General features: G+C 33.3%; 1 protein-coding gene across 1 annotated transcript; it reads right to left on the bottom strand.

The window, feature by feature from the left end:
• Positions 1-10,288: 10,288 nt before the first annotated feature.
• LOC111394913 (glu S.griseus protease inhibitor-like) lies at positions 10,289-10,754 on the bottom strand. Its single transcript, XM_023020960.1, has 2 exons — positions 10,682-10,754; positions 10,289-10,545 (listed from the first exon to the last, which is right to left on the bottom strand). Exons 1-2 carry the CDS (start codon positions 10,734-10,736, stop codon positions 10,346-10,348), a joined length of 255 nt encoding a protein of 84 aa, XP_022876728.1. The 5' UTR covers positions 10,737-10,754; the 3' UTR covers positions 10,289-10,345.
• Positions 10,755-25,044: the final 14,290 nt, after the last annotated feature.

Below are 25,044 nucleotides of genomic sequence, written 5' to 3'. Positions count from 1 at the left end.
CCTATAGACTGTAAATGAGTATTTTGGAGGACGTAAAATGTAAATGGTACTCTCAATACCTTTGAAATTAGGTTGGTGACCAAAGGGCTTCGGCAAAATAAATGAGTAGATTACTTTTACACTATGCGCAATTGCATGAATAACATCAATTAGGAATTTATTCGCCTTAACTTCTATCTATGATTTGAGTGTACATCAAATAGATATTAAGTCGACATTCTTTAATGGGGATCTATGAGAAGATTTATTTAGAACAATCAGAAGGTTTTATTCTATCCAAAAAATGAGGATAAAGTATGCAAATTAATAAAATTCTTATATGGACTAAAATAAATACCAAAGAAATGGCCTAAAAAGTTTGGCTTAGCAATAATGTGTTTTGGACTTAAACATAATAGTGTTGATAAATGTTTATATTCAAAAGTCTATGATAATCATGTTGTGCTCATTTACTTATACGTGGATGATATGTTGATTGTAAGTAATCAAATGCAAAGTATAAAGGAAACCAAGATATCTATCTTTTACATTCAAAATGAAAGAGCTTGATCAAGTAGAAACCATACTAGGTATCAAAGTCACCAAAAGTAGTGGGGGATTATATGTTGAATCAATCACATTATATTGAGAATGAGATCAATAAGCACAATCACTTGAACAGTAAAGAGGCTAATACTCCATTTGATCCAAGTTTGAAATTTGTTAAGAATGATAGAAGAGCAATAGCACAACTTGAGTATACAAGTGCTATAAGGAGTCTCATGTATGTTGTACGATGTCCAAGATTTGACATATAATTTGTAATTAGTAAACTTAGTAAATTTAATGGCAATCCAAATGAAGAACATTGGAAGGTTATTGGGAGGATTATTGGTGATTTGAAGAAAACCAATGATCTAGGTCTCCAATATTCTAAATTTTAGAAAATTCTAGAAGGATTTGCTGATACTAGTTGAATATCTAGTATATGTGAGAATAAATCCACTTTAGGTTGGTATTTACTCTTGGAAGAGATGCGGTTTCTTGAAAAATCCAATAAACAAACATGTACTGCTCATTTAACTACGAAATTTGAATTTGTAACATTCGCTCAAAATTGAAAAAGAAGCAAAAAGTCTTAGGGATTTAATTATGAAATTTCATGGAGAGAAATGAATAAATGAAATTTCATAATTCTTCCATATCTATCCAGTGTGATAGTCAAGCCACTTTAGGTGGAGAATACAATAAAGTGTATAATAATAAGTCGAGACATATGAGTTTAAGATTTTTTTTATTTGAGGAAATTAATTAAACATTGAATAATTCCATTATTTATGTGAAGTCAAATGAGATTTAGTTAATTCGTTCACTATACTACTCATAAAGGAAATTAGTATGGACAACAACTAGTAGGGTATGGTTGTTATTAAGTAATTAAATCCAACAATGATGACAATCCTACCTGACTATATTAACAAGTATGCTTCAATTTCAAAGGGCAATAACAATTCATTCGATAAATAGATAGTTTTTGCACTCTTCTTTTAAACCCCATCCTAGGTTATAAGTGCTGGTTATCGCAAATAGGAGGGTTCTGTTTCTATAACTCTTAAAAAAGTTTAGATCGTTGGATCAAGTTTATCAAAAATTGACAAAGGTACTATAAAAACGTTATCCATATGATCTTCGAGATGGTTTTGCTTCAATAGAGAGTTGGACTTTTTCTAATTAAAGTTTATAAATAGGAGAAGTGTAAGGCCACAAGAGCGCTAAACGAGATTATTTGAAACTTGAAACATGTGATGCGTGTATGTGATTTCACCGGTATAATCAAAAGGAATAATATGTTCAATGCATTTATGCTACCAAGGATTTTGATGTTATTTTATGTGATTTACGATAAGAATTTATTCAAGTCGAAAGATATCCATACTCCATGCATTAAGCATCGTTAAACTTGAGTTTAAACTCATTATATATTTAAATAAGTGGGGGATTTTCGAAATCGGGAAATGTCATATGGTATGACAAAACCAAAATTATTCGTTTATTGTGAAACTATAATCCATTCGTTAGTATGATCCAATCATTTACGAGAACTGTCAATTTCGATTATCGATCATATCTTTCATTCCACTATTAAGTCAATGTAAGTCGAAAACTCCTTTTTGACTTATAAGTATACCTTGGCCAAAGATTTCATCATCAACTTAATTAAATGATATGTAGATCATAATCTCTTACGATATAAGAGTGACGAATTCTCTATTGGTTAATCACAACTTTCATATGATTCTTGACATACTCAAATGATGTCATATTAGCAGCCCTTTGCAGAGCAACATCCAATATCACCAAAGTATGACTGTCCTCATATAAAGCAATGTGATGACCTCAAGTCAAAAGACCAATTCCATTATCAAATGACATAGATTAACCATTGACACTCAAATAGTTATCCATGTGAAATCTCCCAAACGGATCTCCAATATTTTGTTCTATAACAAAATATTTACGCAATCATTTAAGTGTCACCACACTTTAGTTTGTGAGATCAACTACTTACTTCACAATTAAGAAATGCCACACGTGATGAGCTATCCATAATGACGATATCCGTATCTCATTATTGCTTACGATCATAGATTATTTAAGATTCAATCATATGTAATTTGTATCTGACAATGACATCCTTTGTGATTAACAAATTACAAAGATTTGAATTTATAGATTCTATTACATAATTTAATTAAATATTAATTAAGTAACAGATCTTCCATAAAATTGCATCAACTAAATATTAAAAGTGCTTATGTCCAATGTTGATTAGACCCAGGGCATAACACTTACATATATAATACGACACATAATTTTAAATGTTATTTTATTTTAAATCAACCTAATTCTAATTCAATTAGCAGAATGATCAATTGTATGGAAATGCAAGACACATATATCTTATAATTTTAATTTGATTAACCATAAGAAAAGAAACTAAAACTTATATCATGGGGTATCACTCTTATATCAATTGTGAAATAATCGATTGTGATAACAAATGTTTACACCCAACTACATTTAGCGAATGTATAATGTGTAGAATTAAAATTAATGAATGAAAACCTCTTGAATAACTCTTCACAAGAATAAAAAAACCTTCGGGCAAACTTTACCAAAACGATCCAATAGAAAAGATAACTTACAGTTAGTCTAAACAAAACTAAATCTTAGTAGATTCTGACCATCCATCAAGTAAATCACCAAACAACCTCTTCATTGTGCCTCTTTCACTTTTCAGAATCTCTAGACTTCTTTTCCTTTCATGTGAATCACCAAGAACAAATCTTGTTCGTCTACAATTAGAATTCCTGTTATCTGTCCTAAAACTTTAGATCTTTGAAGGCTATTTTGGTAAAGGATTTAGTTTGGTGGTTGATCGATTGATCTTGTGGCTGAGTCAAGAGAATTATTGAAATATTCTATAAGATGTTCCCTTGAATCAAAAGAAGCTTAACTCACTCTGGGATGAAATATTGTTTGGGTATTTATAATATGAAGTGTTTCAGGTTGTTTGGAACCGTAAAAGTCTCAAGTTGCGAAATAGGATTTCACCACATAACACAACTGCTCGAGCAATCTTAGGGTGGACATTGAGTGCTCAATTATTGTAAATATCACTCGAGAGCTCAACGGGTGACCATGACCTTTCTTAGCTTTCAATATTGTTATCATATCTTTCTCTTCTGTTATTCGATTGAGGTAATTCAAAGTATGTTATAAACCTAACTTAAAGGATACAATTCTTCTAGGAATAATATTTTTCCAAATCGAATGTTTTGTACGTGAAAAATGGGCTTCCACTTGTGACTAAGAATTTTGAGCATAATTCCTATTGTACTTTGATACTCATTTAACTTCTAATTGCATCTCATTGATCATATGTAATCTTCTTGGACATTTTATGATCTTCTTGAACTGAAGTTTGTCCTTTCAATGATACTTCCAAGACCCGACACCTTGACTGTTATGAATAAAGCAAGATATATGTACAAGATGAAATAAACCAAAAAATCAAGAAAACCAAGATTTACATTGAAAAAGATGGAAAAAAACCACGGACGGAGGAGGAGAAATTGCTAAATCAAAATCAAAGATTTGTCATAAGATTTGATGCTGTCAACCCAATCCAATTGTTTTCTAATGATATGAAGAGCCAACAATATGTGGAGTATTTATATAACCTTAAAAATTGTGTTTTAGATGTAATTTGTATCTCAAATTTATCAAAACGCGCCACAAGCTCGACGAGATAACATGGTTCCTGGGGTGGAGTTCCTCATGCACAAGGAGCGATAGTTTCCTATTCTGAGATGTTAAGCTAGAGATGAGCGCTCAACAACCCAAAATGCAGCAATTCCTTCTACTTGGTTTGTATTTAGATTTCTTCAAAGCATATTTTTCTAAACCGCCAATACCCAGTGGAACTTGGATTACAATTCAATAAATCTCTACATTGACACAAATTTCAATACAAGGAACCAAACTTCACTATTTCACAAATAATTCTCCACCTCCACATAAGACACTAAATGCCAATTCAATAACAAATACCAGCCAAGTCCAAGCAATGCTCAAACTTGATCATAGAGAGCGCATTTGTCAACTTGTTAGTGGGATTTTCCTTGTTATCAACCTTACTCACTACAATATTATCATGCAATCACATCACATACAAAACGGTACCTCACATCAATGGCTTTGTACTCTCATGAAACATTTGATCCATTATCAGAAAATAGCACTTTAACTGTCATAAAAAATTGTAGATAACTACAAGTCTTCATTGATTTCACCAAAGAATCCCCTTAACCACATAACCTTCTTACAAGCCTCTATAATAGCCATGTACTCTAAGTCTGTAGCAGACAATGCTATTGTATAGTTTAAAGTAACCTTTCAACTAATAGCACAACCGCTAATGGTAAGCACATACCTAGCAAGGGATCTCATTTTGTCATGATCTCCAGTAAAATATGAATCAACCTATCCAATGACTCCTCAAATTTCTCCCAAAATACAAAAGACCATTATTAGAGCTACAGAAGTATCTAAAAATCAATTACATTGCTTTTCAATGTTCTTTGCTAGGATTTGTCGCGTATCTGTTAACTGCACTAACTGCAAGTGCTAAATCTGCGCATGTACAAACTAAAACATACATAAGCAACATAGGTGCACTCTAATAAGAAATTCGTGACATGTAATCAATGTCTTCATCCAACTATGGACACCAAGTAGATGACAACTTAAAATGGATAGCAAAAGGAGTATTGCCAGTCTCTGCATTCAACATATTAAAAATGAAGATTACTTTTTCAAAGTACCCTTTCTAACTCAAGTATAATTTATTTACCAGCATTCCTATCTCTCACGATCGCCATCCCAAGAATATTCTTCACTACTTCGAAATCCTTTATATTAAACTCTTCACGAAGTTGAACACTCACATTCATTACCACTACTTTATCCTTGGCAGCTATCAACATAAATTAGTAGATGTATAAACGACCCATAATCACATTTCCTAAAGTACACACAACTATCGAAACTGCTTCTTTTAAATTCATGAGTGGTCATGAATGAGTCAAGTCTTTTATACCACCATCTTAGTGACTACTTTATGCCATAGAGGGACTTCTTTAATGAACATACATAGTCTTCATTTCCCGTGAATACAAAACTATCTGGTTGTTCTATATAGATTTTCTCCTCTAATTCTCCATATAAGAATGTTGCATTCACATCCAACAGCTCAAGTTCCAAATCATGCTTAGCCATAGTACCATGCAAAACTCTAATTGAACTACACTTTTGCACTCGAGAATACACAATTGTGATGTCAACACTTGAAATTTGATTATAATTCTTAACTACTAACCTTGCTTTTTGCCTTGCATCTTCAACCCTTGATATACATTTCTTTTTTTTGAAAACCTATTTACAATGAACAATCTTCTTTCCATTGAAGTGATTCTATCTTCTCTTATAGGAATTATCCATTTGTCAAAATCATTGCAATTCACCGATTCTGTGTATGTAGCAAGCTCTTCACTGAAATCAATATTTTTAACCATACGCAATGTATATTCTACCAAGTCAGCTTCTCCATATTTTTCTGAAGGTCTAATCACACTTTTAGATCTATCTTTAGGAGTAGAATTCTAGGGTACCACTGGCAGTAGTGGCAAAACGGTAATCTCCTTCATTTCTAAACTAGACTGCAGTGTAGACTTTAGTTTAGACTCTGAACTAATCTCCAACTCCACTTGAGTAATTTCTTTATGTCGATTTGTATTACCAGATTATCTAAAAGGTAGACTATGAACCATTTCATATTAATCAAACACAACATCTCTACTAATCACTAGCTTATGTGTTTCTGAACATAAAAGTTGTATCCCTTAACACTGGATTTATACCCAAGAAAGATACTTTCTAGACCTTGACTTCAACTTTCCATTATTTATATGAGCTAAGCAAAGTAGTCAAATATTTTCAAATTTGAGTAACTAAGGAGAGATTTAGACCATACCTCTCTGATGTCCTTTAATCAGTAGCAATTGAGAGAGCGATTTATAATAAAATAAGTTGTAGATGCAGCTTTAACCCAAAGTGTTTTAGGTTACTCAACATTTGAAAGCATATAATGATCTTTCTTCATCAAAGTTCTATTCATCAATTCTGCCACATTATTTTGCTATGGAGTACTAGGCACTATCAATTGCCTCAAAATCCCTTTCGACCTATAGAAATTATTGAATTCATTCGAACAAAATTCCAATCTATTATCTGTGCAGAGATGTTTTACTTGCTTCACAGTTTGCTTCTCTGTCTTCTATTCTTGGAAGGTATCATACACATCACTTTTCTACTTCAAGAAGAAAATCCAAAGTCTCTTGAAGAAATTATCAATTATTGTCAACAAATAGTATGCACCTCCTTTAGAAGACACCATCGCCAATCCCCAAATATCGAAATGTATATAATCAAGTGTTTTCTTTGTGCTTTGTCTCCTTTTGGTGAATCCTCTTCTACTCAATTTAGTCATCCCATTCTCACGCATATGCCCATGCCATATATACCGAACTATAGTAACTTCTTTATCAGATGAAAAAGTAGGGACAACTGCATTCCCCATAACTATAGAGACCTAGAAAATATATAGTTGAAAGAGACATCTTTTTGCTTTTATCAAAACAAGAGCACCTCTGCCAACTTTCAGAGCTTCAGTGTCACTAGTGCATTTGTACCCCTTTAGATCAAGGGTACTCAAAGATATGAGATTTTTCTCAAGGTTCAAATTATGCTTCACATTAGTAAGTCCTGACATTCCAATCGAACATTTTGATCCCGATTGTTTAGTTTAAGCTATTTTACAAAGCTTGTTGTTTCACATAATTTCATAGCACCTTTCAGAACATATTCATATGTTGTAACCCAATCCCTATTGGGACATGTTCACGAAATATTTTCTTTCAATTTAAAACTACCACAAGTGTACGGTTCGTTAATAAGTAATAAAGTGGATTCAATGAGTCCGAATATCATCCCACAGAGATTGATTCGTTCAATTTTATCTATCGTCGCCTTAACCGAAACAATAGAAATTCTTGATATTTTCGCTAACTAAATTATGATTTAATAACCTACTTATAAATATAAAGCCTAAATTAACTAGATTAAATGCGGGATTATAAGTAAATGCAAGTTTTATAAAAATATGATAACGAAATGTGTACTAGGATCCCGAATCCCCTTATATCAATCCTCTTTAATCCGAATTTTATAAAATTGACAACACGATTCAATTATGGAGACCAATATTCCTAATTTGTTTAACAATCTCTCTCGAGTAGAATTAAACCTGTTTTCACATGCGATCCGACTATATTTCTATGACGGATGTGAATATATAAAAATACATTAAAGATTTATGAATACTTAAAGATCACGTAAAGCATAGCGGTATATTTCTATCCCCTATCAAACTTTACGATAATTAACATAATATCTAACTTATTTTCCATTTCTCGAGGGTAAAACAAGCCACAAAGCTCATACAACTATTACGCACATAATTGTAGAGAAAATAAAATCCATGCCAATCATTCAATAATTAAAAACATGTTTTAACGTCAAATTAATATAATTCAAGATTAAAGGTTCATAATATAAGGTTCATCGCAAATCCTAGCACAAGAAAATTTAGCCTAACATAATGAGAAATAAAGAAAAGCAATAATTAAAACCAAGGAAGAATATCACCCAATTGATTCTTGAAGTGAAATCTTGAATCTTGAAGTGGATTGCCTTGTTCTTCCTCTCCAAATCCTCCAAAATTGTGCATATTCCCCCCTTTTTTATGTTTCAGGGTCGTCTGATATTTATTGGGGACGGAATTAGGTCAAGGAAGTCGCCCAAAATCTTACTAAGTAGAATACATTTTTATCAAACTCTAGCAGTGCATCATCCAAATCCATCTACGAGAGAAAAACTCGCATATTTGCCTGCCATAGCAAAAGTCTCACATTGCTATTTAAAGGTGGATTATCATATTTTATCCTTGCCATACAGAAAATCATCCTCTCTCTGATATCAGTATGTTATAAATAAAGCAAGATAAAATAAACCAAACAATAAGGAACACAAAGATTTATGTGGGAATTCACGACGGGAAAAAAATCACGACCAAAGAAGAAGAATTCACTAAATCAAAATCAATGATTTGTGCAGGATTTGATGCTCTCAACCAAATCTAAATGTTCTTTAATGCTATTAAGAATCAACAACATAACCCTAAAAACTGTGTTTCAGATGGAATAAATATCTCAAAATTCATCAAAATGTGAAGCAAGTTTTGGCCAGATAACATAGTCATTTAACGCTAGAGTGATAGGCTTGTGGGTAACGAGTGGCATCTTCCATGTTCTGAGTCCTCAAGTGGAAGACGAGCTCTCAACGAGCCAAAATGTAGTGACTACTTCTCCTTGGTCCATATTTAGACTTCTCTAAACGCCTCTTCATCCAAACTAGCAATACCCCATAGGATTTTGGGCACACTTCAACGTCGACCCTAATTACAACTCGATTAAATAACATTGCCAACACTTTAGACCTAACAGAAACATTTTTATTCCATATTATTATTGACTATTCTTAGGGCTCGTTTGACATAACTTTTTTTTTTGTTTCTATTTCTTGTAGAAAAGCATTTGAACGAAGCTACCTTCATTTTTATTTGAAAGTTAATTTTTAAAACTAGGAAGCCATTCGGCAAGTGGTTTTAGAAATATTCACATTGAATCAACTTCCTCTAAAAACTCTTGTAACTACCAAGAACACTTTAAAAAATTAGCTAAATGGGTTCAAAAGCAAAGCTCATTTCAACTTTTCAAAAGCCTTGGTAAATGAGCTCTTAGTTTTTATTGAAAAATAGTTCCACTTTCTATATCTTTTAGCCAATCATTGACACAGGAACTTTGACTTTTCCATGCTCGTATACGAAAATCCAGACTCGATTACAATAGAAATTTTCAATTACAAGCTTGCCTTTAGAAATTATAATCACAGCAGTCACGAATTGGTTCTCTCTCTTATTAGAGTTGAGAAGTAAAAAATGAAAATTTCCCTCTTATTTTTTATTTTTTAATAACGGGGAATCCGCAGCAGTTACCCTTCGGGTGTACATTGGGTAAACCCTCGAGCTAACGCAATAGCGTACAAACCACTCCAACCAAGTAAACCACACTAGACAAGCCTTGTGCATCAGACTCAACCGAGAAAATGTTGATAGGGGAAATTGAGCTCGTGACCAAAGGTCTCCGTGCTCACCCACTCTATCAACTCGATCACCCATGAGGGGCATGAAAATTTCCCTTTGCGTTTCCAAGGAAATGGATAAGGTATCCATAGCAATATCCACGAAGAAGTGCTTCTTTTTTATTTTATTTGTGTTTGATGAGAACTTAATGGCTCCAATATAGATTATTATTATTTTTTCACAACGGAACATTTAATAAGAATGTTTATATTTTTTTCACTTAAAGTGAACATATATATTGTTCAAATCATTATTTTTTTAGTTTCTATTTTGCTTTAGTGCCTATAATATGTTACAAACAAATTTTTTTATTTAATTTTAAATTAGCCTAATTCCTATTTAGTAGAATGACCATGTTTGGAAATACCAATGTATCCAAAAACTTTAATTTCATTAACCAAAAGAAAGGATACGTCTTTATTCCATAATCTTATTGACTGATCTCAGTTTTTATTGAGAAATACTTTCAATTTTTTATATCTTTTAGCCAACAATTGGCACACGATATGCAACTTTTCCATGCTCATCTACATAAACCCAGACACGATTACAACAGAAATCATCAGTTACACCCTCGCCTCTATGAACAATCACAGCAGTTACGAATGGATTGTCTTTCTCAATGATTCTCTTGGCTTGTTCTCCATACATACCAAGTGTGTTAGGCCACATGAATTTATACCCTGTAAAGAAATATTTTAACAACTTAAAAATGAACTAAATTAAATTTACAAATAAAAAAAATGCTTAGTATTCGAAAGAAGCATAATCCTTGCGTTAAAATTTTAATTATTTGGAAGTTTAAGCAACATAACTCACCTCCAGAACAACACTTAGGGTCAGTGCAGATTCCACTCTCACAAGACGGATGCATTTTTTTATACTTCAAGTAACTTTTTACTTTGTGGTTATGGTTAGTGCCTATTTGCACCATTTTATAATCTTTTTTTTGGGTCAATAGCTAGATAGTAATTACAGTAATCCTAGTTAATTATAGTAATACTCTACAGAATTTTCGACATGGTTGATGCTTTAAATTTTGACCGATTTCTCAATTCAAATATGATTCTATTGATTTATTCCTATAATCCCGATGAATTATATGAATGGTTTTTAAATTCTCGAAATATTTTATTGTAATTAAAGCTCTAGAATTATTGAAATCTTATAACAGCAATAATTGTGAGGAGAATAAGAATTCAATTAATTAACTTAATCCAAATTATTTTCAAAAAAGTTATGTATGGAATCTGGAAAAGAAATTGGGATCGCAATTGATTTTGTTTCAAATGAAAAAAAATTAAAGAGTATGAATTACACATCTAGTATGTTTTTTACATATCTTTTACGGGACAGATATTGACTAATTTTGTAATTGTCCAGTTGGATGATTGAAACTCTACAAAATTGCAATAAATAATAAAGTGTACAGAAATTCTCTACCCAAACTTTATCTGAACAATCCATTAAAAGTAATTTTTGTAAATCTAGAACCGATAATTAGCTAAAATTAAGCAAAAAGTTTGAAAATTCTAAACTTAATGTTATTAACAAGACTAAAAACGTTTGGACTCATGATATCACCATAATTTTTCTAATTCAACTTTCGCATATGAAGTTCGTCCTTGTTGCGATCAACTCCCTCTCAATGTTTCGTTATGTTTTGTTCTGACTTCTTTCCTCGTCAATGCACTTGCACTTCCACTTTGGCCTCAACTATTGCTCCTTTCTTCAACAATTAATTCCAACTCCTCAAATTACTCCCCATCGTCATTTTCTGATCTTCTCCCTTCAAGTTCGAGTTATCCTAGAATAATGAAAACACAAGATATCAATATAAACTAGAATGGATTGCAAGAATTTATATACTAATTCAGCATCCGATAAGTACACTGATCAGAAACCAACGATTCATTGAATTAGATTTCCTATTAGGCTCTCCAATCTAATTAAATCTCTCTTCTTTTAATCATACCAATAATAATATGACTCCCACAGTTATTCATTTGTTCAATCTCCCTCTAATATGCCTAAAACATGCCCTCACATACTGAAATGAAAGACATATTGTCCATATGAGTCTGAACAGTTGTTGTATTTGCTCCAGCTGTTGAATAGTTTTTTATGATAAGATTCGGTTGTCCACACTGATCGGGTTGGTATTTTTTCCAAAGTTATGTGCAGTCCCAAATTATTGACTTGTACTCATCATAAGTTCTACTTATATTCCTAGTTGCAATTAAGGCCATTTTAACTTTTGAAACTGTTGATCAAGATCCCAGAGCTCAAATCAAAAGAAGAACACATCAATTTGGGACTCTTCAAGAAAAAAAGAAAAAAAAAAGAATTATCTTAGCATCAATCTTTAATTGGGTTTATGTTTTGTCTTTATCTGTAATTGACTATTCCTTAGACAAAATTAAATTAATGGAGTTGTGATTAAAGTTGATATGTTGGTAGTATAGGTCTTAAAGTGTCAAAATGTCAAAGAAATATCATAGTGCCACAAAAGTCATGCCCCAAATTCTCATTCAAAAGTTGTAATACATTTTTCACATAGAAAACATTTGAATTTGAAACATGCTACATCAAGAAGAATTGCAGTCATTTGAGTTAGCTTTCCAATGCTCTTTGAATTGCCTCAATCAGATATCGAAAGAAAAAGATATGATGAAAATACTAATGACTACCTGGAGAGAGCTTGTTGGCCACTCTTTAGGTGCTCGAGTGACCAAAACAGAACCTTGGCCACTAGCTAGGCACTAGCTTGGTGCTCTAGCATCTGTGTTACGTGTCCAAGACATAGATCAAAATTTTTAGCTTTTTTACAGCCTCAAATAGCATCAAACACTTCATATTATAAATACCTAAACCATATTCTGTCCCGAAAGTGTGTTGGATCATTATTTTACATTGAGGATCACCTTCTTGAAGATTCAAAACACATTCCAAAGATCTCTTGATTAAATAAATAATGTTTTGTTGCATGTTATTGATTTAATTCCGTACATTTGAGTTTAAATAATCCCCAAAAATAATGTGTGTGCGTATTTGTTACTTTATGTGAACGACATATTAATTGGACCTAGTATGAAGCTGGTAAACAAGATTAAAATGGATTTAGGAAAAAGAATTTGATATAAAAGACCTAGGACATGCTGTGATTATCCTTGGTATGGAGATTAACTGAGACGTGTTTAATTCTTGCTTTTGCGTGTATCAAACTCCTTATGTGCTTAAAATTTTGAAAATTTTTGACATGCCTGATTGCAAACTTGCTTCCGTGCCTTGGAGTCTGTATTAGACCTGATTAACTTTCATTGTAAGTGTGTTAAGTTGGTACATGTCTAATCCTAGTCCCAAACATTGGAAAGCATTAAAGTGGTTGCTTAGGTACTTGAAGGGTATCTTTGATGCGGGGTCAGTTTATAAATCAGCTAATGAAGATCTAAAAGTTAAAGGTCTAATAGATGCTGACTATAGTGGCAATAGAGATAATAGGAAATCATATAGTTCGTATGGAGCATATTATTGAGACTATTTAAAATAATCGACCCAATAATACACAACTTGTAGCCCACAAAAGAAGTTTGATAAAGTATTGCATTTAGGGCCCAATATGTTATCTTCTTGGACATTATTTGATCTTTTTAAACTGATATTGGTCCTTTCAATGACACTCCCAACACTTGACACCTTGACGGTTATGAATAGAACAAGATATATGTACAAGATGAAATAAACCAAACAATCAAGAATACCAAGATTTACATGAAAACCTAAGATGGGAAAAAATGACGGGTAGAGAAGGAGAATTCGCTAAATCAAAATGGATGACTTGTTCATGTTAAGATTTGGGGTCCATCTTAATAAGGTCAACCTTGTTAAGAGGAGTGTCCCAATCCTTTATATATTGGTCATTATTTCGGTACTTTACCGATGTGGGATTATATTCCCTTAACATGCCCCCGCAAGATGGTGGCTCGGTTGAACAGACCAATCTTGAAATCCGTGTGCTCATTTTTAGAGACTTATTGTGAGAATGAGATCATCCACATAAATGAGAAAATATGCAGTTAGATCATCCATATGATATATAAATAAGGAGGGAAGAGAAAGTAGCACGCCAGGTTGTCACTTCTTTGGGCAAGGCCTTTTCTCTCAAAGATCTTGGCCCATTAAGTTTCTTTTTGGGTGTTGAAGTTATCCCCACCACAGACGGTATATTTTTATCTCAGCATAAGTATATTAGGGAATTACTCTCTAAAACAGGCCTTGACAATGTGAAAGAGATTTTGACCCTAATGTCTACCTCTGATGTTCTCTGCCTGGATGATGGCACAACCTCTGTTGATTGCACGGAGTATCGTCGAATTATTGGTTCACTTCAATATCTATCTCTTACGAGACCTGACATTGCTTTCCCGATTTCTCGCCTTGCTCAATTTATGCATAGACCAATAGTGACACATTGGACAACAGCTAAACGGTTATTGCGATACCTCAAAGCGACTCTTTATCATGGTCTACGGCTTCGCAAAACTAAAGGTCTTCATCTCACTGCATACTTCGATGCTGATTGGGCAGGCAATATGGATGATCGAACTTCCACTTCAGCCTACATCATTTATCTTGGCAACAATCCTATATCCTGGAGCACACGAAAACAGCGCGCTGTTGCGCGCTCCTCCACCGAAGCTGAATATCGTGCTCTTGCGACTACTGCTTCGGAAATAGCATGGCTTACTTCCCTCTTTCAAGAACTACATGTGACTCTCCCTGCTATACCAAAATTATATTGTGACAATATTGGTGCCACTCAGCTCAGCTTAAATCCTATTCAACATTCCCGCATGAAGCATATTGCCATTGATATTCATTTTGTTCGGGACTATGTTAACAAAGGCCTGCTAAATGTATCTCATATATCTACCCGTGATCAACTTGCGGGTCTCATGACGAAGGCTCTTTCAAAGACTCGCTTTCAAGAGCTTCGCACAAAGATCGGTGTTGCCGATGGAAGCACCGTCTTGCGGGGGCGTGAAAAGGATTCTTGATCTTAGCCCTATAATCTTGGTCAGACTACCAATCTACAGGAGCAAATCATGGACTGTTAATCTCATCTCTAAAATCATGGATAATCAACCAATCTACAGCCACAAATCATAGACACAGTTGCTATAAATTTGCTGCTATTCCTTGTATATTGATTCACTATTAATAGGCTTCCTAGTATAGTTTTTTTGGTTTATGTATATATATAGCTTGCTGCCCTCATTGCAATTTGTGTACAAAAGCCAAACAATTGTAATATACAAAGTATTTTTCTTACAGCAGAACATCTGTCCTTCTTTATAATTTGTTCTTCTTTATGGTATCAGAGCCCATTAAGCTCCAACGAGCGATTCGATCCGATTAAGTCTCTAAAAATGAGCACACGAATTTCAAGATTGGTCTGCTCAACCGAGCCACCATCTTGCGGGGGCATGTTAAGGGAATATAATCCCACATCGGTAAAATACCGAAATAATGACCAATATATAAAGGATTGGGACACTCCTCTTAGCAAGGTTGACCTTATTAAGATGGACCCCAAATCTTAACAGTTCACAAGATTTGATGCTCTCAACCAAATCCATTGTTGTCTAATCTATGAAGAGCCAACGATACGTGGAGTATTTAATATTTATACAACCCTAAAACTGTGTTTTAGAGGGAATTGGCATCTAAAATTTGTCAAAAAGAGTAACAAGCTTGGCCAAATAACATAGTTGGTCATCTACCAAGTGTATTAGGCCATATGATTTTATGCCCTGTAAAGAAGTATTTTAACAATTTAAAAACGAACTAAAATAAATTTACAAATAAAAAAATATGCTTAATATTCAAAAGAAGCATAATCCTTGCGTTAAAATTTGAATTATTTGGAAGTTTAAGCAATATAACTCATCTCTAGAACAGCACTTAGGGTCAGCACATAATCCACTCTCACAAGTTGGATAAAATGACATTTTTCATACTTCAAATAACTTTTTACTTTGTGGTTATTTTTAGTGCCTATTTGCACCATTTTATAAATTTTTTGTTCAATAGCTAGAAAGTAATTACAGTAATCCTAGTTTATTATAGTAATACTCAACGGATTTTTTTGAAAAGGTGGATGCTTCAAAATTTGAAGGATTTCCCAATCCAAATATAATTCAATTGATTTATTCTTATAAACCAGATGAATTATATGAATAGTTTTTAAATTCTCGAAATATGTTATTGTAATTAAAGCTCTAGAATTATTGAAATCGTATAACAGCAAATGTGAGGCCCTGAATGCCAGAATAAGAATTCAATTAGTTAACTTAATCCTAATTATTTTCAAAACAATTATGTATGGAATCTGGAAAAGATATTGGGATAATAATTGATATGTCTCAAATGAGGAAAAAAAAAAAAAAAACTACAGTATAAGTTACACATTTGGCATGTTTATTACATATTTTTTCCAGTTGGATATTGAAACTTTACAAAATTGCAATAAATAATAAAGTAGTGAATAAAGGGTACTGAAATTCTTTACACTAACTTTATTTCAACAATCCATTAAAAGTAATTTTTGTAAAGCTAGAACTAATAACTAGCTAAAATTAAGCAAATAGTTTGAAAAAATCTAAACTTAATGTTATAAACGAGACTAAAAGCGTTAGGACTCATGATATCACCATACCTTTTCTAATTCAACTTTGCCTATCAAGTTTGGCCATGTTGCGATCAACTCCCTTTCAATGTTTCGTTATGTTTTGTACTCGCTTCTTTCCTCGTCGTTTTACTTGCGCTTCCACTTTGGCCTCGACTATAGCTCATTTCTTCAACCATTAATTCCACCTCCTCAAATTACTCCCCATCATCATTTTCTTATCTTCTCTCTTCAAGTTCGGAGTTATTCTAGTATAATGAAAAAACAAGACATCAATAGAAACTAGAATGGATTACAAGAATTTATATATCAATTCGGCATCTGATAAGTGTACTTATCAAAAACCAACTATTAATTGAATTAGATTTCCTATTAGGCTCTCCAATCTAATTAATTCTCTCTTCTTTTAATCATACCAATAATAATACGACTCCCAAAATTATATTGTTCAATCTCGCTCAAATATGCCTAAAACATGATCTCACATACTAAAATGAGACATATTGTCCATATGAGTCTGAACAGTTGTTTTATTTACTCCACCTTTTGAATGATTTTCATGATATGATTTCGTTGTCCGTAATTGATGGGGTTGGTATTCTTTCCAAAGTTATGTGCATTCCAAATTATTGAAATGTAATTATCATAAATTCTATTTATATTTCTTATTTGCAATTAAGGCCCTTTAACTTTTGACACTATTGAGCAACATCCCAGAAATCAAATCAAAACAAGCACACATTAATTTGGGACTCTTCAAGAAAAAAGGGAAAAAGAATTATCTTAGCATTAATCCTTAATTGTGTATTTGTTAGGTTTCCATCTGTAATTGACTACCTTAGACAAAATTAAAGTAATGGAGTTATGATTAAAGTCAATGTGTTGGTAGTATAGATCTTAAAGTGTCAAAGAAATATAAAAGTGCCTAACAAACCATGCTCCAAGTTCTCATTCACTAGTTGTAATGCATCTTTCACATAGAAAACATTAAAATTTGAAACATGCTACAAATGGAAGAATTGTAGTCATTTGAGTTAGCTTTCTAATGCTCTTTAAATTGCCTCAATCAGATATTGGAAGAGAAAGATATGATGAAAATATTGATGACTACTAAGAGAGAGCTTGATGGCTGCTTTCTAGGTGCTCGAGTGACCAACACAGAACCTTGGCCACTAGTGTTCGTCAAAATCTCACAAGTGTACGGGTTCATTGTATAAGTAATAATCGTGATAAGAGAGTTATCGTCCCACAGGGAATAATAATCAATTTTAATATATTTGATATATTTAATTCGTATTTTTAACTAAAAGACGATCGAGGGAATAACTAAATAATTTTTATAACTAAAACTTGAGAAAATAATTAAAATTGATTTTAAAATTCAAATGTGTAAATGTATTGGATTTTCGACGCCACTGATCAATTATTAGTTCTAATTCTTAACCAATAATAATTATCTCAATTTATGCAATTGCGACGATAGATAATTTCATTTTATTTATTTATTTATTATTCTTTCCCAAAATATAGTAAACCTATGATTACCACGAGAAGATCCTATTCCTAATTCGAATTCTTATGGCAAACATGCATTGACATTTAGGATTATCACATAAGATCGCACACGCCACAAATATTACTTCTAATATTTATTGTCCATGTATCCCAATAATAGTGTTCTACCTATCGTGAGTTTTTCAACACTACGAAAAAGCAACTTATTATCCTAATGGTGTGCAAACATTAGAACAATCTAATAATGCATATTATTGGAATCACAACGCAATAATTAACATAAAAACATAGGTCTCGAATTAAAACTAAAAATTAAACAATTTTGTCGTCATCCGATGCATGAAACGAATTAACCTAACATATTATTGGAATCAAACAAATAAAAGTGAAAGGACATCATCAAAAATTGACGGACGTGTTTAACTCCAATTATAATCCAATAATCCATGTCTTTCTTGCGGTTGCCGCCTTCATATTTGCCGTAGTGTTAGACTGCAATTTATCCTTGAAGTTGCTGTCCAATTCAATTGCCGACTATATACGTGTGTAACAATTCTGCTTCTTCAAAATCCTTCTGCCAACCACCAATTTGTAGTTTATTTTCTTCCCAATTCCCACCAGCTGCCAATATGCGTGTTTGTATATATATATATATTACAGCAGAAACAGCCCTCCTTAAGCTTGTTGTCAATGTTTTTCCTCCCCCAAGGTCGCCGCCTAACTACGTGATTTGTATCTCCAAAATTGCAGCCACCAACTTATTGTATGAATTAATAAATTCAGCTCAATATTTTAACTCACCAGCAGCGGCCCTTTTTCTCCACTTCCTCTCTCTTTTCTAATGCATGGGGACGGTTTCTTCCAGCAGAAGGCAGCCCACCAATTTCTCTACCAGCAGTTGGCCGAATTATTAATCCCAAAGCTGGCTGACTTTATGAAATTCCCCCACTCAATTTCCGGCCCCTTCAATCTGTTGCAGCCGACTTCAATAATCCCCAAGAAGCTATTCTAATTTTCCTCCACGGCTCTCCCTGTTCTTTGTTGCATGTGTTTGTATATATACCTCAACAATTAAGCCCTTGTTGTAGCCTAATTAGGGGTCCAAGGCATGATTAAATTTTGATTCCAAACAAGTCCAATCTAGGTCCAATGTGTTATTTCCACTTCCGGCAGATTTCTTTGCAATTTCCATAGGCCACTAAACTTTGTCCAATAACAAGTTGAAGCCCAATTTTGAATTCCAATGCATTATTTATCTTCAATTCCTTTAATTTACAAAGTGTGAAATTTGATCCCCAACTTCCATCCATTGGCCAATTTGATCCACGTACTTTTTGATTTTGCCATTTTCGCCCGTTTTTGCTTATTTCCTTCTTCTTTTGCACTCTTTTTTTATCACTTCCATCAATCTACAAAAAAACATCAAAATCACATATTAGCACTTCTAAAATACTCTCCAAGATAGCAAAATCATGAATTTAATGGCATAATATAATAATTGTAAATCACTCATCAACTAACTAGGCACTAACTTGGTGCTCTAGTGGTCGTGTTATGTGTCTAAGACATAGATCACAATTTTTAGCTTTTTTACAACCTCAAATAGCATCAAACACTTCATATTATAAATACCTAAGCCATAGTCTATCCCGAAAGTGTGTTGGATCAATAATTTACATTAAGGATCACATTCTTGAAGATTCAAAACACATTTCAAAGATCTCATGATTAAATAAATACATGTTTTATTTCATGTTATTAAATTAATTTTGCACATTTGAGTTTAAATATTCCCCACCAAATAGTATCAGAGCTTAATTTCGATCTGTGACCTAATTTTTGTCTAGATAAGTCAATCATTTTCTGGTAAAGGATTTGAGGATGATCTGAATATTCATGAGGCTTACGACCAGCTGTATAAAGAGAGTATCAAGTTACATAAGGCTAATAAATTAGTCTTTAAGAAATTTAATGAGCTTGAATTAGAAAAAAGAGAGACTTTTAGTCAAACTTGAGGAGTTTACCAGAGGTCCGGATGAGTTGAGGGTTGAGAAAGAGTCCTTAAAAGTTAAGGTTGAGACTCTTACGATGGATCTTAAAAAATTAGATGTCCAACTCTGTTCTTTCTTTAGCAGATTTAAGAAGATTGATAACATGATAGCTCTCAACAAACCAGCTAGAAAACTTAAATGTTGTAAGCTCATGATTAGGAATAACAAACGAGATCTAACCGATGGAATTGGTTTAAAAGAATAATTTTTTTTGGTTAAGTATAAAAAGTGACTCGGTGTCAATTTTGATCAAGTATTCGGACTTGATCGAATGGTAAAATTACGAATGTAAATAGATTAACTTATTTTATATTTGAAATCTCAAAACCAATTCTAGATGAATGAGAAATTGTGGTCTAAAGTTGGAAAAAAGTAAGGAAAACCCTGGATGAATCTCATCACTCGATTATCACTTGAGCGACAGGGTTGCCGCTTGAGCCACGGTCTAGCGTAAAGCGAGCGAAAAACTCACTATTTTTATCACTAAAGTGAGGCTAAGGTGAAAAGCTAGCGACGTCAAGTATTGCGACACTTGGCAAAGGTTGCTGAGTATTGGGCCACGATTTTCCTCTCTATATATAGGACCCTTGGGACATCCATTTCTACACACCAATGATATGTAACCGTAAGCATTCATTCTTTCTTCTCCCTCAACTTGTTTATTGTGTATTGAAGTGCTACTCACACAAGAAGATAGTCATTGTATCTTGGGAGTTGATTGCTATAATCCGTAGGCATCATTGTGGGACAAATTCGACTTAAGGACAAAATGTTCAACACTTCCTTGACTTTGCAATCATTTTAGTGTTATTATTGCTGCACTTTCGTAACATTCTCTGTATTTCTTGTCGTTATTCTGTCGAAATTTCTACAGACTTTTGTTCAAGTTTTTCTTTGGACATTATTTGTCTCTCTGTTCACTATATTTTCAAACAATCTTAAGTTGAATTTGTGTTGGAGTGACTTCATTCTTCAGTTAAACTATCCTTGGTTTAACTTCTTTTACCATTCTATAAATTTGGTTGATCTTCTATTTTTTGTAAACAGAAATGAATTCGATATTCAACATCAGCTCTACTTGGAATGAAACTTCGAACATGGGAACTTAGGAAAGAACCACTCCTACCATTACTGTTCCTCTGATTGTGATTGTCTGCACTAACTCCATTCCACATGGAGAAAAATTGGAGATGTTGATTAGGGCTGATTTCAAAATGTGGCAACAGAAGATGTTATTCTATCTTACGACCCTCAACTTGGCGAAGTTCTTGAATGAAGATGCTCCTAACGTGCAAGAAGGGAGAAAACAATAGAGCATCATTGATTACTTTGGATGCTTGGAAACATTCAGATTTCTTGTGCAAGACGTACATTCTGAATTGCTTGGACAATACATTGCACAACTATATAGTTCCAAGAAATTTTCAAAGGAACTATGGAAGTCCTTGGAAAAGAAGTACAAGATTGAAGATACCGGAACAAAGAAGTTCATTATGGAAAAGTTCTTGGACTACAAAGTGGTATATTTAAAGACGATCATCAGTCAAGTGCAAAAATTCCAATGAACCAAGTGTTATATGGGCTTCCAGCCCCTGAGGAAAAAAAGGCCCAAATCCACTTTAATGTCGTTGTAGGTCAAAATGTTGGAGATATATATACAAGGCAAAAATTGGCTTTCATGTTGAGGGACAAAAACAGAGGCTACACATTGGCATTGAAAACCGTGTTGCTGGAAACAAATTAGAGAACAAAAAATAGGGCTGACCGTGTGGAAAAAGAAGGAAAAAGGAAAAAAATGATCTTTAGGTGTGGATTCACACATATTTTTTCTTCTTCTCTATTTAAGAACAAATTGGGTATTTCTCTAAGGTGTATTTTGGATAGTCTAGAGAGATACTATTCAAAATAGGCATCTCACAAGTTTCATCAAATTGGTGTTTGCGATAAGATTAATTGTTGTCTTGGAGATTGATTATTGTGTTATTTTCAATTTGTTGAAAATTCAAGTTTTGGGGCATAAATTTGAGTATTTTAATCTATATTTATTATAGTGAATTTGGGTGGAGTTGTCCCGTGGTTTTTTCCCTCAAAATTAGAAGGTTTTTTCCACATAAAAAGTTGGTGTTGTATTCTCTCATTTACTTGCATATCTAATCACTCTAATTAGTTGCTTGGATTATTAAATTTATTCTTAAAATAAGTGAAATTACCCAACAAAGTAGTATCAGAACTCAAGTTGTGTGGGTCTAGTTCTACTGCGAGAGTAAATGGAGAATACTTCAGGTACTATGATTAAATTATCGGCTACAAATTACTCTATTTGGAAGCCTATGATAGAGGATATCCTTTATTGTAAGGACTTACATGAACCTATTGTAGGTGATAGTGCTAAGCCAAATAGTATGAGAACAATGTTTGGAAGAAGATGAATAGGAAAGCCATTGGATATATTAGATAGTGGATTGACCTTAATGTATTCCATCATACACCTCAAGAGACAAATACCACATCCTTTAGGAAATATTGGAGAGTTTATATGAGGAAAAATTGCTCAAAATAAAGCTTTTACTATCAGAAAGCTTGTGAATCTAAAGCAAAAAGGAGAAAAAATCAGTTGTTGAGCATTTGAGTGAATTACGAGACTTGGTAAATCAATTGACCACAATGAAAATAGTGTTAAATGATGAGATGAAAGAATTATTACTTTTGAGTTCATTTCCTGATAGTTGGGGAATTTTAGTGCTATCACTTAATAACTCTGCTCCGAATGGTGTGCCTAATGTAGGAGTAAGAATAGAAGACCTGGGTAAGAATGATGCATAGGCTCTTATTACAGAGAACAGAGGAATTAGTAAAAGTAAAGGTCCTACGGGGCATGGTAACTTCAAAAGTCAGTCAAAGGTAAAAGAAAATGTCAAATGTTATCACTATGATAAAGAGGGTCATATAAAGAAACATTGCATGGCTTTGAAAAAAAAAATTGAAAAATGAGAAAAATTAGAAAAATACTAACCAGAAAGCAGTAGCCAGCACTTCAGATGAGGAAGCAGTGGTAGCAGTTTTTTTCGCTGAAGAATAACAGTGTTGTTATGCTGTAGGTTCATTTGTTAAATGGGTTATTGATTCAGTGGCTTTTTACTATGTTACTTCAAGATGGGAGTTTTTCACTTCATACGAATTCGGTAACTTTGATGAGGTGAAGATGGGTAATAACAGTTTTGCGAGTATTGTTGGAATTGGAGATATTTTTTCTTCAGACTGATATTGGATACAGTCTGACATTGAAAAATGTGTGACATATTCTAGACATATACGTGAATTTACTATTTGCACATGTCTTTGATGAAGTAGGGTATGACAGTCATTTTGGCAGCGAAAGATGGAAACAAATAAAAGAGTTAAAAATATTTGTTAGAGGAAAGATTTGTTGCACACTTTATAAGACATAAGTAAAGGTGTGTAGTGAAGCGGTGAATGTAACTGAATGTGATTATTCACTAGATTTTTGACACAAGCAACTGGCTCACATGAGTGATAAAGGATCATAGATTTTGGTAAGAAATTCCCTCTTTCCTTTTACCAAAGGTACATCATTAAATTCCTATGATTATTGTTTACTTGGTAAACAACACAGAGTCTCATTTCAGAAGTCCTCTAGTAGAAAGTCTAATATTTTATATTTGGTTTATTATGATGCTTATGGTCCCATTGTGTTGGGTCCTTAGGTGGCAATAAGTATTTTCTTACTTTTACTGACGATGCCTCACAAAAGTTTTGGGTGTTTTATTTTAGATCAAAAGATCAAGTTTTCCAATATTTCAAGAAGTTTCATGCCATGGTGGAACAAGGAAATGGAAAGGTTTCGAAGTGTCTTCAAACTGACAACGGATGGGAATACACGTCTAAAGTATTTGAAGATTATTGTTCTGAGCATGGTATTCGACATGAGAAGACAATTGCTAGTATCCCATAGCACAATGGTGTGGCCGAGAGAATAAATCATACCATTGTGGAAAAGGCCATAAGTATGTTAAGGATGGCTAGGTTACCTAAGTCATCTTGGGATGAAGTAGTTTGAACAGCGTGCTACCTAATCAATCAGTCTTTATTAGCTCCTTCAAATTTTGAGATTCCAGAAATTGTGTGGACCAATAAGGATACTTCTCATTCTCACTCGAAGGTTTTTGGGTGTAATACATTTGCACATGTGCCTAAGGAATAACGATCGAAACTAGATTATAAAACTAGTCCTTTCATTTTTGTTGGCTATAGAGGTGCAAATTTTGGCTATAATTTATGGGATCAAGAAAAGAATAAACTAATCAGAAGTAGAGATATGATTTTTCATGAAAATCAGAAGTTGGCAGGTGTCAAGAAATCTGGGATTCAAAGACTTTTTGACCAAGGTGTCATTGACCTTGCACTGTCTCTTTACCTTCAAACAGTGCCACTAGGAGGTAGAGATACATGTCAACAGTTATGCTGATGAGCTAACAAGGGTTGACTAGGATGTTGAGCAGGGAAAGCAACCTACTACATTAGAACCTCAAATTAAAAGATCTACCAGGGAGAATTATCCATCAACCATGTACCCTGTATTAGATTATGTGTTTGTCACTGATGAGAGAAAACTAGAATGCTTTCAAGATGGACAATCTCATAAGGACAAATAGAATTGGATGAAGGCTACGTAGGAAGAGATGAATTCTTTGTAGAAGAATAACACTTATGAGCTAGTAGATCTTCCAAAGATAAAAATCATTGAATAATAAATTGGCGTTCAAGCTGAAGAAAAATGGTGATACGTTAGTGAAGTATAAAGCTCGATTGATGGTAAAGGGCTTCGATCAAAAGAAAGGGATTGACTTCAATGAGATATTTTCTCATGTTATCAAAATGACTTCCAATTAAGTGGTTTGGGTTTAGTA

Source organism: Olea europaea, chromosome 5 (genome assembly GCF_002742605.1).
Source record: "Olea europaea var. sylvestris chromosome 5, O_europaea_v1, whole genome shotgun sequence".
Classification (NCBI taxonomy): domain Eukaryota; kingdom Viridiplantae; phylum Streptophyta; class Magnoliopsida; order Lamiales; family Oleaceae; genus Olea; species Olea europaea.
Note: the sequence above shows the minus strand (reverse complement) of the source record. Positions and strands in the feature narration are given on the sequence as shown.